We start from the raw sequence: 17,011 nt of genomic DNA on the forward strand, positions 1-17,011 counted from the left end.
ATCAATCCTCCTCCTTTTTAACTTTTTACCTTTGTAAATATCAAGAGGACTTTTGGGGTGAAGGCTTGGGTTTAAAGGTGGGTGGTTGGTTAGTGGTTAGTAAAAAGGGCGAAAATCGTAACAAGTGTCGGTTTTTCGTGAAATACCTTATTTTTGGTGACATTTATTTATGAAGTATTTCTCCAAACAAGCTTTTTGTAGCTTATGTTTGTTTTTGACTTCATATATATATTTTTTTTTTTTTTTCGTCACGTAAAGGGTATGTTTATGAAAAACCGAGTATGTTACTAAAATAAAAGGTGAAAAAAAATGAAAAAGGTTTTTGGTGGGTAGAAAATTGTTTTGGGGGTAATGAAATGAAAGGTTTAGGCTCAAAGGGGTTTTCTAGGGGGATTTTGGGTAGGTAAAAAAAAATGTAAAATAATGGTTTTGAAAGAAAAATGGTTAGTCCTAATGCCTCTATCATTTACTTACTTGGGTTTAAGTTGGTAAGGACCGGGAATGTATCGTCGTGGCAAGTTCTAGATTTGTAAAGACCAAGCGGCTATTCACACAAGAAACGAAAAATGAGCATTTAATCTAAATATGTGTATTTTTATGCTCAATAAAGGCTCAAAACTCACTTTTTGTGGGAATGGGTTTTTAATGTGACCAAGCATATATAATCGAATTTTAGCTAGACTTGTTATACCGTTTCATAATTTTCTTATGTTAGTTCTTTTTATCACGACGCTATCGGTTGTAAGTTTGTAAAAATATAACCCTTTTATAACTTGTTATTCCCAACTTAAACTAAGACAAGTAAATAAAAAAAATAAAAAAAAGTTTTTGAAGAAAATTTGGGGTGTTTAGCGGTTCCAATAGAGTTTTGTGTAAGGCTTGTTTTAGGATTTTGCAAAATTCCAAGGTTTTAGCATCCCCCCCACACTTAAATTACACATTGTCCTCAATGTGTCCAAAAATAGAGTTTTTGGTTGATTAGAATATGTAAAAGTGTGTTTAAAAACAAAGATTTGTGTTACTGGCGCTCTGGACACGGCCCCGTGTCTATTGAACACGGCCCCGTGGTGAACTGCCAGTAACGAGAAACTTACAGAAGGTGAACACGGGGGCGTGTTGGGTTAACACGGCCACGTGTTCGACAGAAATCTGCAGATCAGTAGCCAAACAGCAGAACTGGGAGATGGACACGGGGGCGTGTTGGGTGAACACGTCCCCGTGGTGACAGTCTGTTAGCCGAAAAAAATAGGGTTTTCTCCCGGTTTCTTCCTCCTAGGGCTGCGAGTGCTAATGTTTAGCATTCTAACCCTTGCGTTGCACCTGTTCAAGCATTCAATACCATCCAACCAAGCACCAAACATCCTAATCTTACCATAGTTAAACATTATCCAACACAAAGTAAAAACAAAGTAAAAATAAAAAGAAAAGAGTTAAGGAAAGTAAATTGTCTTGACAAATGGCACGCAGGCCATGAATTGTTCGATAGGAAGGGTAATCAAACCTGTGGGCTCATAACCAGCTAGCCCTTTGCTCCTCCCGGCCTCCTACTCCATATCTTCATCACTGTCTTCACCTCCGCCTCCCTGCCTCGCCATGTACTCCCGGATGCTACCGATGTCATCTTGTATGTCGTTGACGCTGCGTTCGATAGCTCCTACCCGGAGGTGTGTGTTGTTGGCGAGGTTGTAGGTGTTCCGGGTGCACATGAGGTTTTCCTGCAAAAGATCATGCAAACTTTGGAAATTAGGAAAACCGCCTCCTTGAGAGGAGGATTGACCCTGTTCGCCTTGGGGAGGGTATTGGTACTGTGGAGGTGGTGCATGAAGAACTAGAGCCTCTTGCGGGTTCCATGCGTAGCCTTGCGTCCTTTGAAAACTCACCGTCCCGTCCTCCGCTTCATAGAGCAAGTTCATGGCCCGGCAGATATGGTAATCAACCCGTCCCGACCATGGGCTCCTTTCGAAGGACTTCGGGATGTTCGCGAAGTGCTTGAAAAGACGGTACACCCATCCCCCGAAGAAGATTGGTGTAGGAGCAGAGGCAAGGCGGTTCAAGTGCATGTTTCGCAGTAGGAGGTAAGAAACATCGAGAGGCTTCCGGTTGTGGATGCAGTGAAGGACAACCAAATCTCTAACCCCAACAACGCCACTACTGTCATGGCGTTGGTTCAGCGAGTACGTGAGGAGCCTGTGGATGTAGCGGTATAACGGGTCTCTCAGTTTGGTACTCTTTGTGCTGCTGGAGTTGTAGATCCCCTCACCGATTTGAGCCCATGCGGCTTGGCGTTCTGTTGCATCCAAGTCTCGCATTCCCCCGGTATTCTCTTCGTTCCCCGCTTCTTCGTCTTTGTACAGCCCAATGATTGATCCGAACTGCGCCATGGAGGTTCTATAGGTCGTACCCCCACATCGAAACTCGACCGCCTCATGATCAAACGGGTCGCGTCTCGAGTTGAAGATGAACGTGCTATAGAACTCCAATGTGCATTGATGGACCGACCGAAGTCGGGCAGTCAATGCTACATGCAGTGGACCTGTCACTATGTTGTTGAAGCGGTCCAGTTGGTTCACCATTGTCAGAAGATCGGTACATGCCCGCCTTGGATATTCTTCGGGCCTTGTTTGTAGGATCTCATAGCGAGCCCTGGCGTCAAGTTCGCTGGCATTGAACCGTGTGAATTTGGACATCTGAAAAGAATACAACAAAAGTTAGTGCGAAACATGGAAATTCGGGTTGAAAACTGCAAACAGTGGGCTGGACACGGCCCCGTGTTCAGCGAACACGGCCCCGTGTTCAGGCGTCTGTAACACCTAATTTTCATTTTTTCGTCCCGGTTTCGGAAATCTGAAAATTTTTAGCCTGATAGCAGCGGTTTCCCCCGAAAATGAAACCCTAAGTGTCATTTTTCCAAAATCAAACCATTTACCCTTTCAATTTTGAGTTTTTTCGGTTCAAGAACAAGGGTTTGTGTTTTTAGTTGGAAATCGGACAAATCTATCAACAATACACGGCTAGTTACTTCCTATTACTCTACTCTAAACTACTACTAACAATTTTCATCAAAAATTTTGAGTTCGATCCGGATGAACATGAAGAACCCTAGATTTCCCCCAATTTTTGATGTTTTAACTACATGCAAGTAACTAATCTAACTATTAAGAAGGATAGAATCATACCTTGATGTTGTTAGGCGTGGTGGTAACGTTCGAAATCGGCAGAAAATCGCTCTAAACCAGAGAGTTCTCGGCGAAACGGGGCGTGTGGAATGGTGTAACTGATAGAAAAAGAGGGTTTTATCCCGACAGTCGCCTCGACACGGCCCCGTGTTCAGCGAACACGGCCCCGTGCCGGGTGAAAATAATTTTTTTTTTTTTTTTTTTTTTTTTTTTTTTTTTTTAACGTGCTTGTGTGCATGCCCCTTATCTCCGAATAATGGTTAGATGATTTTACCAGTTTCGAATGTATACTTACCTGTAACATGTCGGGTATGAGTTTATTCGTTGACCGTTTGAAGTGCGATTTCCTCTTCCTCATCCTCAATGGATCCTCTGTAGAGTTTCAGCCGTTGGCCATTGACTTTGAATGGTGTCCCATTTCGAGTTTTAATTTCTACTGCACCGTGTGGAAAAACATGGGTGACTGAAAAAGGTCCCGACCACCTAGATTTTAACTTACCAGGAAACAATCGAAGTCGCGAATTGAACAGTAGAACTTGGTCTCCAATCCGAAATTCATTAGATTTAATATATTTATCATGCAAATTTTTCATTCTTTCTTTATAAATTTCGGAGTTAGAATATGCGTAATTCCTAAGTTCTTCTAATTCGTTTATTTGACAAAATCGATTCTTACCGGCAACTTCTAAGTCTAAGTTTACGTTTTTGATTGCCCAGTAGGCTTTGTGAGCAATTTCTACTGGCAAGTGACAACTTTTTCCATAGACTAGTTTGTATGGGGTTGTGCCTATAGTGGTTTTATAAGCGGTTCGAAAAGCCCATAAAGCGTCGTCTAGTTTGTCAGCCCATTCTTTTTTATTTATCCCTACGGTTTTTTCAAGTATTCGTTTTAAACCTCGATTAGTCACTTCGGCTTGCCCATTTGTTTGAGGATGATATGCTGTTGAGACCCGGTGATAGACCCCATATCTTGTTAAGACTTTTTCGAGTTGAAGATTACAAAAATGGGTACCTCTATCACTTATTAATGCCTTTGGTGTGCCGAAACGAGAGAACAATTTTTTTAGGAATTTTACTACTACTCTTCCATCATTTGTTGGAAGAGCTTCGGCCTCGGCCCATTTAGACAAGTAATCGACCGCCACAAGTATATATTTGTTTCCTTTTGAAGGTGGGAAAGGTCCCATGAAATCGAGTCCCCACACATCAAAGATCTCACAAACGAGAATGCCATTTTGAGGCATTTTGTTTTTGGAAGAAATATTACCTGATCTTTGGCAGGCATCACATGTCTTTACAAGGTTTTGTGCATCCTTGTAAATGGTTGGCCAGTAAAATCCCGAATCAAATACCTTTCTTGCGGTACTTGCGGCACCATGATGTCCTCCGTATGGACTTTCATGACAATGACGGAGTATTCTTCGTGCTTCATTACCATGGACACACCTTCGGATGAGTTGATCGGCACACATTTTGAAAAGATAGGGGTCTTCCCAAAAGTAATGCTTTACATCAGCAAAGAATTTTTTCCTTTGATGATGTGGCCATCCTTTGGTGACTATACCGCTGGCTAAGAAATTAGCGTAGTCGGCATACCATGGTTCTTGTCTGCTTTCCATCATTTCCAGGGACTCTGTGGGAAATTTTTCGTTGATTTGCTCGTCCCTGGTTGTCTCCAAAGCTGGGTCTTCTAAGCGTGAGAGGTGATCTGCAGCAGTGTTTTCTGCTCCTCTTTTGTCCTTGATTTCAATGTCGAATTCTTGGAGGAGTAGAATCCACCTTATCAAACGGGGTTTTGCGTCTTGCTTCTTGAAGAGGTACCTGATGGCTGCATGGTCTGTATAAACTATTGTTTTAGAAAGAACAAGATAAGAACGAAATTTATCAAAAGCAAACACCACCGCTAGTAATTCTTTTTCTGTAGTTGTATAATTTTCTTGTGCATCATTTAGAGTTTTACTAGCATAATAAATTGGGTGGAAATGTTTTTCTTTTCTTTGTCCCAATACTGCTCCAACAGCAAAGTCGCTTGCATCGCACATGATTTCGAAAGGAAATTTCCAATCTGGTGCTATCATGATAGGTGCATTGACTAGCATTTCCTTGAGGGTCAGAAATGCTTGATTGCATTCCTTGTCAAAGATGAAGGGTGCATCTTTTTCAAGCAATTTTGTTAGAGGTCTTGAAATTTTCGAAAAGTCTTTGATAAACCTTCTATAGAATCCGGCATGCCCTAGGAAACTTCTGATTGCTCTCACGGAGGATGGAGGAGGTAATCGAGATATAGTCTCAATTTTTGCTCGATCAACTTCCATTCCTTCGCTTGAGATTTTATGTCCGAGTACTATTCCCTCTGTTACCATGAAATGGCATTTTTCCCAGTTAAGGGCGAGGTTAGTTTCCTCACATCGGGATAGCATTCGTTCAAGATTATCGAGGCATTGATCATATGAGTCTCCAAAGATGGAAAAGTCATCCATGAAGACTTCCATGGTTTTTTCAATCATATCATGGAAAATGGCGACCATACAACGTTGGAATGTTGCAGGCGCATTACATAGACCGAATGGCATGCGTCGATATGCAAAAGTTCCGTAGGGGCATGTGAAAGTTGTTTTTTCTTGGTCTTCTGGTGCTATCGGTATTTGAAAGTAACCTGAAAAACCATCTAAGAAACAATAAAATTTATGACCGGATAATCTTTCTAACATTTGATCAATGAAGGGCAAAGGAAAGTGGTCTTTCCTTGTTGCTTCATTTAATCTCCTGTAGTCTATACAGACTCTCCATCCTGTGACGGTTCTTGTGGGTATTAATTCATTTTTCTCGTTAGTTATTACCGTCATACCTCCTTTCTTTGGGACTACTTGGACGGGACTTACCCACGGGCTATCGGAGATAGGGTAGATTAGTCCGGCGTCGAGTAGTTTGATGACTTCATTTTTAACCACTTCTTGAACATTGGGGTTCACTCTTCGTTGTGGTTGAATCACCGTTTTGTAGTCATCATTCATTAAAATTTTGTGCGTGCACATGGAAGGACTTATTCCCTTAATATCTACAAGCTTCCAAGCGATCGCATTTTTGTGTTTTTTAAGTAGGTTAACTAATTTTTCTTTTTCTATGCTAGTTAATGTCGACGAAATAATTACAGGTAGACTACCATCTTTGCCTAGAAAAGCATATTCCAAACCCTTAGGGAGTTCTTTGAGCTCGATGGGTGGGTCTTTAGGAGACACCTTATTTTGTGGTTCATCTAGATCAAGAACTTTAAAAGTTTGTTCTATGGCTACCTCTTCGTTGACAAAGTGGTCTTCCTCGTGGTTTGTATCAGGTGGTTCAGCTTCATCTTCAATTAGGGGGTCATTGTTGCCAAAAGGATATTTCATTGAGCGCTCAAGATCTATGCTCCTTTTGAATGCCCCTAATTGAAGAGTTAGATTGTTGAATTTCCGGTTTTTCAAAGCTTTGTGAGTTTGTACAAAAGGTTTTCCCAAGACTAGGGGGGCATCATCTAAGATGACGAAGTCGGTTGGGATTACCATTTGATTTGTTTGAACCAAAATATCTTCGACTACACCGATTGATTTCATTACTTTTCGGTCGGATAGAAAAATGGGTATTTGAAGCGGAGTAAAATCACTAATACTTAACTTTTCAAAAATGTAGTTGGGCATTATGTTAACACAAAGATCTTTATCAATAGTGACATTACTAATAAACGAATTTTGAAAGAAACATGGAACCGGTGTGATGTTAATTTCAAAAGGATCTTCTTTTATTAGCGAGGTTTGATCATTAGTTAACTTAACACTTACTATTTCTTTGATTTTAGCACTAGTGTTTAACTCTTTTAAAAACTTGGCATGAGGGGTTATTAAACAATGGTTTTCGAAAGTAGGTGACAAGAGAATAATTTCATCTAAATTAGACTCTTCTTGAATTTTAACATTATCGGACTCACCATTTTCGTTGTTTAACTCATGTGTCAGTTTTTCACTTTCTTGTTCTTCCATTTTTACATTTTCAACTACCTCTACGTTATTATTATTTTTTTGCTCTTCTCTTGCGCGGGATTCCTCTTCCCTTGCGCGAGATTCTTTTATGCAACGTTCGATAGTTTTAATGTGTTCTAATATCCTATTGGTCACCTCGGTGAGATTGAAAGAATTTGGATCCTCTAAGCTTGAATCCGGTTGTTCGATCCTTGGTTCCTCATAGTACTCATATGAAGTAGATGGTTCACACCATTGTTCTTCATTATAAGTATATGGTGGATAAGGGTCGAAACTTTGTTCTTCATAGTACTCATATGAGGTGGGTTGTTCACGCCATGGATCCTCATAATAAGTGTATGAAGGTGGTGGCTCATATGTTGAATCTTCAAAGTATGAGTATGAAGGCTCATACATTGGTTCATCAAAATATGAGTATGAGGAAGGAGGTTCATACCTTTGGTCTTCATAGGATGTGTATGAAGTTGATGGCTCGTACCTGGGCTCCTCATAATGGTTGTATGAATTGGATGGTTGATATGAAGTATTATATTGAACCGAGTGTGCATTACGACAATTAGTGCAATAATTACCCCTATAATCATCCTCATCATAGGTGTAGTTGTAATCTCTTGAGTATTGATCCATAGGAATCACTCAACAGACTACAACTGAGTCTCGGGACCAGAAAACAAAAATAAGACGGAAACAGAAGCTGAACACGGCCCCGTGTTGAGTGAACACGGCCCCGTGTTCAGGGACTGTATCTGGGCGTTTTAATTAAATTTACTGGTCACTTTGAGCACGGGGGCGTGTTGAGTGAACACGGCCCCGTGGTCAGACTCTGTATCTGGGTATCTACTCTAAAAATATGCAGCACGGGGGCGTGTTCAGCGAGCACGGCCCCGTGTTCAGGCTACTGTAAATGCAAAACTAAACTAAAATGCAGAAAAATGCGCGCGTTTTGAAAAGGTTTTGAAAAACTGATTAGGCCGTCGATTTTAAGCTTTCTTAAAATCCTTGTGTCCCCGGCAACGGCGCCAAAAACTTGATGTGCGTGAAGTGTGTTATATTTTTAGATATATAATTAAGCCCTTTTTACACTTTTAGCCAAGTTTTAAATTTATAAAACACGATATTTACTAACACTAAACACACATATGGGCAAGTGCACCCATCGTGGACGTAGTATAGTGTTGGTAAGATACCGAGGTCGTCCAAGGACACAAGAGCTTTTAATACCGGTTTATCCTCAACGTCTAATCAAATCAAAAAGTTAGAAAAATGTTTTAAACTAAGAAAAATAAAAACTAACTAAATGCTGAAAAATAAAATAAAATAAAAACAGATAGACAAGATGAATCACTTGGATCCGACACGTGTATTAGTATAACCTTTGATTATTTTCGCACTTTTGCACTTATTTAAGAGATTATCTTAGTTATTGTAGTAGGCCCCTTTTTCGGAGGTGACGTTACCCTCAACCCAGTAGTTTGAGTCAGCAAGGATACAATCCTAAAGGGTTGGATTATTGAAAGATAATGAATTAAGTTATTAATGCAAATTATGGTAGGCCCCGCTTTTGGCGGCGACGTTACCCTCGGCTAAGTAGTCTGAGTCAGCAGGGATACAGTCCTAAATAGCCGGGTTATAGTATTAATAGTAGTTAGCTTATGAGGGGGTCAAAGAGTTTGGATCCCCGCCATCCAATACCTATGGGCATTGAAGGAGATCCTACTAAATTTGACCCAGGTCCCAAGCAGGACCTCTAAACGCTGAACAAGGGCAAGACCTTTAACATAAGTAACTAGTTATTAAAGTCATTAATACAAAACCAAATAAAAAGTGCAAAAGATTAAAAATAAAAAGTATTATACTAAACACTTGTCTTCACCAAGTGATGTAAGAGACTTAGGCAAACATGGCCTTGATTGTCAAGAACTCTTACGATCAATCTTGGATCCCGAGACGACTCACACACTCTATGATGGACAATGGATGATGGTGGTGGATGATGGTGTTATGGTGGTGATGGGTGGTGGATGAAGTGTGAGAGAGGTGGTGTGCCAAGGGATGAGAGAGAATGAAGCCAAGCTCCTCTATTTATAGGCTGAACAGAACGCTGGACACGGCCCCGTGTTCGCTGAACACGGCCCCGTGCCCGTCTGACATTCTCTCTCTTCATTAATTGTAATTGCGAATTACAATTAATGCGCCTGCTGTACTTTCAACACGCCCCCGTGTCCGCTGGGCACGGCCCCGTGGTGAGCAATGGAAGCTTCTACTGGTTTGTCTTTTCTGCTGCTTCCTGGGCACGCCCCCGTGTTCACTGGACACGGGGCGTGTTCAGGCTCTGTTTCTCTTCTCTTTGTCTTGGGAGGTGCCGTTGAGGGTCCGGGCAGTTCACCTTTGTTCCTTTTCTTGTATTTATGGTAGATTTAGTAGTCTTTTTGCTTCTTTTGTGATTTTGAGCTCATTTCATCCTGAAAATACAAAAGGAAGACAAAAACACTCTTTTTCCAACATTAGTACTTAAAAAGGGTTAGTTTTATGCCTTAATTGATGTGTTTTATATGTTGCATTTTACACACATCAACTTTACATTACATTTCATGCTATGTATGCCCATTGTGTGCGTACTTGGTACATCGCTTTACATTTCATACTATGTATGCCCATTGTGTGCGTACTTAGTACATCGTTTTACATTACATGCTATGTATGCCCATTGTGTGCGTACTTAGTACATTGCTTTACATTACATGCTATGTATGCCCATTGTGTGCGTACTTAGTACATTGTTTTACATTGCATTTCTGTTGCATATGCTCATCCAGCATATGAACACATTATGCTACAATTTGAACCGTTGTGACCATTTGACTATGTGAACCGTCTAAACCCGTTTGATTATATGAACCGTTTGTAACCATTGAACCGTGTGAACCAGTTGTATCCGTTGACATGATTTACATTTGACAATAGACATTTGACTATACATAAACATTTCTACCGTTGTTAAACATTTCATCTTGATGGTTTGGTTTGAGTAAGTGATTAAGTAACGAGGCGTGTGTAATATGATACAAGCATGGTGGATACGCCGCTGGTACTTCCTATATATAAGTGTTTGTATGGTATTACATATCGTAGCGTTATTTGAATCATTTCAATTTGAGACATATGACATTTTATACAAATAACACACTTTTCATGAGACATTGTTTTACAAACTCATTTTACATGGTTATCCGTTTAACCATACAGTGTTCTCTTATTTATACATATCATCTGATCTTATCGTTTTTCAAATGATTTACAAGACAAAGCAAATTACAAGGTTCATGACTAAACACTTTCTCAAACATAAGTCATGAATCCCGTTTTCACAAAACCAATGTATCTCACAGGCATTTTTATGCTGACGTACCTATTTTCACATGTGTTTTCAGGAAATGATGCATAGGAGGTAATAACGTCTCTCATTGAGGCGCTTGTCCCTGATGTCCATATGCATAAAAAAATAAACAAACATAGTACTAATCTACTTTTAGTCTTTCACTCTTTTCATCCTTTAACTAATCTATAAAATCTTGACACCTATTCCTTTTCTGGAATCCAAACTCAAACCTACCCTATAGCAACATTTATAGACAAAAACACAAAGTACCCTCTTACATCCACTTCAAATTCCAACCTCTGTGTTGTGTTGTGTTGTGTTGTGTTTGAATTGCAGCCAATAAGAACATATTTGCACCAAAACCCAATCCATGACAAACGAAACCCCTAGTTTTCCACTTAACAGAAACCGATCGTTCAATCATAACTCATAATACAAAATAATTTCCATTACAAAGTTCTTAACCCTTACTTAATAAGTAACTTAAAACTTTTGCTACCAACAAAATTAAAAAAATTTATAACCTTTTATGAGTTACTCCTACAAAATAATTATTATATTATATATATATTGTTAACGAAGAGCCATGAATAGTAACTTTATTTTTATAATAATATATAGTTTTTTTTATTATTTTTTAATATTATAATAGTTTATTATTATATTTACTCTTACTAACATATTTTTATTTTTTTCTTTTTTTAAACCACGTATTTCCTTTACCAATTTGTTTAATAATTCTTTTTTTAGAACATATATTAATTTATCAATTAATTTGATACTTCTTTAATAAATTACGTTTATAACTTTTTTTCTAAAATTTAAGTACGTAGTTATGCTTGATTTTTGCCTTCGACATTCCGTTATAAGTTTTGCTAAAAATGAAGTTGTACTCAAAATAAAGTATAAAGTACGATGATAAACGAAATCGTTTTAATGGTTTGGCTTTCTAAACAACATGTTTTATATTTAAAACACGTACGTGTTACATTATTATTTGCTCGGTTTCGCTGCAACGCACGAAACAAAAAACTAGTTTCCATTAAAGTTGATCATGGGAGCCTACATCACTCAGAATGGGAAAGTGTATGTATCTTCAAAGTAGCAGCATTGTCACACTTACTTAGCTGAGTAGAGTTTGAGAGCCCATACCATGCATATAAATTCCGCCCATATGGCCAGGGGCGGATCTAGAAGGATGTGAGGGGTTGCACGGGATACCCCTCAACTTTTTTGGCGAAGTGTAATTTTCTCTTTGATCTTCGTTTTATTTATTGGGGATACCTCTAAACAAATATTAGGATACCTCTAAGTGTAGATGAAGATGAAATGAAATTTTCTGGACGGAAACGGAAATTCCCCGTTGACGGAAAGTTGCAGCGGAGCGGCACTGATAATATATTGTAGAAGATGATCTTATATTAATTAATATAAGCATCGGAAACAGAAACATTAATGTAAAACACACTTCTCCAAAAAGTAAAAACTAAGTAAATAGTCAAACTCTATATAATATATAATCGTTTATTTCATTTAATAGATTGTAAATTTTTTTATTTGTTTTATTGTTTTGATACTTTGTTTGCATATCATTTTATTAAGTTCCTAATAACTTCTTTGTTTTATTGTTTTGATACTAATTGTTTAATATTTTTTTACTCAACCAGTGTAATACACGTGTCTGTAACCTAGTAATAATATATATATATAGTAGGCGTATAGGGCTCCTAATGCCACTCGAATTCTCAAGGATAACCGTAGGAAAAAGAAAAATTTTTAGGGCCCATTTTTTACTAGCCGCACAGGGCCCTAAGTGCACTCGAATTCTTAGTGGCGGTCATAGGTAAGAAAAAGCACTCGAATTCTTAGTGGCAGTCATAGGTAAAAAAAGCACTCGAATTCTTAGTGGCAGTCATAGGTAAAAAAAGTTTAGGATACCCCTAAATGTTTCTTCTAGTTCCGCCACTGCATATGGCCATTGTCCAAAAAACATAAAATATAGAACTAATGATGTTTTTGGATTATTCCCATGGTTAATAAACAAAAAAGTTATATCCTTTCATAAGTTCAAACAATATTGAAAAGAGAGTTGTATTCAAATATAGATTTTTCTTTTTGCAGTAGGCTATAGCGAGTGCCAGTAATATATTGGTGCCATGATCAATAAAGCTACTTTCGACCAAACAACATTTGTTCGTTTGTTATAGTTTTCGATCCATGTAAAACACGTGCCGGTATCTTTTTAGGCATATCACGACTTTATTTATGGTTTTCTCTTTCGGTTGTTGTTATATCTAGAGCTGATACCTTACCAATACCGTGATGAATACCGGTCGAATTCATGCCGCCAGAAGAATTCAACCAGTGTCATATATTTATTAAAAGAAATGAATTAAAAAAGTTATAAAAACTTTTTTTTTGTAAATTGGTAAAACTTCAATATTTATGGCCTACTATAGACTGGGAAGAAAGTCAATAAGGCCATGACACGTCTGTGCTTGCAGATTTTAAAGACTTCAACTACCCTCATCAAAACTTAAGATTACCTCTTTATAAATACAGACATGTTAAAGCATATATCAAAACAATCAAAATATTGTACCATTTTCCTTAACATTAAGAAATGGTAAATTTGATCACAGTTTCCCAAGGTGTAAATGACACCGAATATGGCAAAATAGTGTTCTCTAATGTGATGGTTACAAGGAAGAGAAACCTCTTCATGAACCGTACATGGAGGATTCTTGATGTTAGAATGGCTCTAGGGATACTAGCTGTTCATTTGCTTGCCCTTTTTGCGCCATTTACGTTTACATGGGGTGCGTTCTGGGCCAGCTTTACCACCTACGTTTTGTGTGGAATTTTTGGTATAACTCTTTCGTATCACCGTAACCTAGCACATCACAGTCTCAAGCTGCCCAAGTGGCTTGAGTACACCTTCGCTTATTTTGGAGTCCTAGCTTTGCAGGTTAATAGGTTGACTTGTTTTTATTTTTTATTTTTATTATTTAACATGGATGCATTCTTCGCATCAACGAATTGAACATGTGTTACAACTTACGGGTAAAGTTCTTGTACAAATAATCTTAACATACTAAACATACAAATTGAAGGAAAACTCAAAAAGACAAGGTGGCATTTTTGTAATTATCAATAACTATCAAAGTTACTCTACAAATATACCTAAAAAAAACCTAACCACTCCCCCCACCCCCAAAAAAAAACCTAAACCCCCCACCCCCCAAAAACCTAAAAAAAACCTAACCCCCCCCCCCCCCTCACCCCCAAAAACCTAAAAAAAACCTAACCCCCCCCCACCCAAGCTAAAATGCTAAAAACTAAACCCCCCAAAAAACCTAAAAAAATCTAAAAAAATAAAAAAAAAAAAACACACAAATTATTTTATTTTATTTTTTTAACATTTTTTATTAAAAAATCGCTACTTTTAGTAGCAGCAAAAAAAAATTTTTTTTTTTTTTTTTTTTTTTTTGCTAACGAAATGTAGCGATTTTTTAATAAAAAATGTTAAAAAAAAAAATTTGTGTTTTTTTAGGTATTTTTGGTTGTAACTTTGATAGTTGGTGGTAATTACAAAAATGCCACCTTGTCTTTTTGGGTTTTCCTTCAATTTGTATGTTTAGTATGTTAAGATTATTTGTATTTGATCTTTTGCCTACAACTTACATGTCATTAGAGGTTGAGTGGCATACACAGAGAAATTAAGTGTCACTGAATCTTCTTTTAGCTACACAATTTTAGATAAGTAGTAAAAAATTCTTAAACTTAACCAAATGAGTAAACTGCCAAAATGGTCCTCGATATTCAGGTTTGGTTACTTTTCCCACTTTAATTCAAAACTCAAACCTTTTCAATCTGGATTCATGTGGTTTCAATTTTGTTGTTACTTTCATCTAAAATCAAAATCTGGTCAAATTTTTTAGTTAGCATCCAACTTTTATGTCTTTTTCCTCCCTTTTAATGAATGACAAAATAGTTTTTTTAACGTTTTTTTATAACAAATTAAAAAAATCTGATCATTTTGCCTTTCATTAAAAGGAAAACGACAAAAAAAAAGAAAACTGGATGTTATTAAAAATCTGACCAGATTTTGCTTTTGGATGAAATGGCAACAAAATTGAAACCATATGGATTTAGATCCAAAAGGTTTGAGTTTTAGACTAAAATGACAAAAGTGACAAAACGTGAGAACCATTTTGACAGTTCACTCTAACCAAATATATTAACTTTGTCATAGTTACTAGTTATAAGGGTTTTAATAAAAAAGAAGAATATTTTCATAAAGTAACACATTTCCACTATTTTCTCTAACATTATTAGTATTCACCGACTGCACATCAACCTGCTCTATTTCATGTGTAGGTAAAACACCCAATAATTCATTTACTAGTTGTGTGTCACTCACTCCAGCTTTCTTATACTGGATTATTTGATTTAAACTATAATGAATTTAAATCATATGTGTGTGTAGCGGGATCCCATATATTGGGTGAGCATGCATAGGTATCACCATCAGTATGTTGATTCTGAGAAAGATCCACACTCTCCTATTTTCGGATTTTGGTTTAGTCATATGGGTTGGCTCTTTGATAGCGGCTACATTCTTGAAAAGGTACATGTTCATGTCCTAAAAGGATTAATAAAATGTTTCTTTTGGCCAATTAAATATATTTTTTACAGTATCAAGAGCGTAAAAATGTGGAGGATTTAAAGAGTCAAGCATTCTACAGATTCATCCATAGGACCTATCTATTGCATCCATTTGCATTTATTTCCCTCGTTTATCTTTTTGGTGGATTTACCTACCTCGTTTGGGTCGTGGTACGTGAGACTTTCTTTAATTAATTTTCATTTTTTGTAGCAAATGAAATGTAATTGATCTAAACAAGATATGATATGTAGGGGGTTGCAACAACATGGGGATATCACGTGACTTTTCTAGTGAATTCAGCTTGTCATATATGGGGAAATCAAGCTTGGAACACTAATGATCTCTCAAAGAATAACGGGTAAGTTTACATGGAAAACAAAAAGTTCATTTATATTTAATATTTGTGACATAAGTATTCGGTATTTACATGTTAATTGTAATCATGAATGTATACAGGTTGGTAGCGCTGATTACTTTTGGTGAAGGGTGGCATAATAATCACCATGCATTTGAATATTCAGCTCGACATGGATTAGAATGGTGGCAAATTGACTTTTGTTGGTATATGATAAGGTTTCTTGAAGCAATAGGGTTAGCCACAAATGTCAAATTACCATCTGAGGATCACAAACGTAAGAAGTCGTTCACTTCTCGTAACAAGTTCAAGTGAACATAGCCTATATATATGTGTATGTGTGCATGCAGAAATAATTTTATGCAACGTTATTTGTTTGTACCAGTTGTTTTTACTATCTAGTTTCTAATATATGTGGATTTGTTCGTGCCCCTCATTTCTTATTTGTGTACAACAACAGAAATGAGTTTTTTTTTTTCTTCGTTTTAACCTTATTTTTTTTTTCTGGATTATGCTTTGAGTTTCTATCTATTTAAGCCATATACACTCAAGTTAATGTGTTCATAAGCTAGAAAAAAATAATATGTTTACTTGTTATAATTAGAATAAGCCTAAATAAAATATATAGACTTACCAGGTTATTATAACTAGAATAAGGACCTCCCGGGTTTTCAGAAATAAAATAAGCCGATAAATTAGAAAAAAAAATAAGTAAAAAAATTCAAATGAATGGAAGTTCATGAACGTTATTTATTTATTTTTTTTTTTCAAACTTGCGTTTCAGATTTTTGCAACTTCAAATGACGTTCTGCAAAGTTCGAGTTCAAAAAAGTAGTTTTACAGTAGGTTTTTTTTTCCGGAAGTATCAAGAACGTTAATTTATCAACGAATTAATAAAATAACGTTTGGTTGAAAGAATTCGGTTTTGTACAAGATACAGAAAATGTCATTTTCCCACATAAATTTCTTACACAGTTTTGACAAAACCAGTTGAGCTTTTCCACATGAATTTCTTAGGTAGGGGTCCTATCAGCTTGTCCTGTGCTCTACCATTATTTACATCCTACGCACATGAAGCAATCAATAAGCCCACGACGTGAATAGGTATAAACATTGAACATTTACATAACTTCTATAATAATTACCATGTGATGAAATAAATGAGTTATTCGTTTTAATGTCGGTTTATAGTTTTTTGAATTCATATTTGAACTTAACTAGTTTGATATACAGCGCGCGTTGCGGCGCGCTCAATAAGCAAATCACTCTTGATGTGATAACATGTATGGTTTACATCACAACTCATAACACAATCACGCTAAACCGAATCATTCTTAGTGTGATAACACACACGGCCGGCCCTGAGGGTGGGCGGGGAGGACCACCGGCTAGGGCCTAATATTTCGAAGGGCACGT

General features: G+C 37.2%; 1 protein-coding gene across 1 annotated transcript; it reads left to right on the forward strand.

Moving 5' to 3' along the window:
- Positions 1-13,154: 13,154 nt before the first annotated feature.
- On the forward strand, positions 13,155-16,026 carry LOC110910112 (palmitoyl-monogalactosyldiacylglycerol delta-7 desaturase, chloroplastic). Its single transcript, XM_022154823.2, has 5 exons — positions 13,155-13,539; positions 15,061-15,201; positions 15,270-15,410; positions 15,492-15,598; positions 15,697-16,026. The coding sequence occupies exons 1-5, from the start codon at positions 13,195-13,197 to the stop codon at positions 15,908-15,910; spliced, it is 948 nt and encodes a 315-aa protein (XP_022010515.1). The 5' UTR covers positions 13,155-13,194; the 3' UTR covers positions 15,911-16,026.
- The last annotated feature ends 985 nt before the right edge of the window (positions 16,027-17,011 follow it).

The sequence above is a fragment of the Helianthus annuus genome, chromosome 2, assembly GCF_002127325.2.
Source record: "Helianthus annuus cultivar XRQ/B chromosome 2, HanXRQr2.0-SUNRISE, whole genome shotgun sequence".
Lineage (NCBI taxonomy): Eukaryota > Viridiplantae > Streptophyta > Magnoliopsida > Asterales > Asteraceae > Helianthus > Helianthus annuus.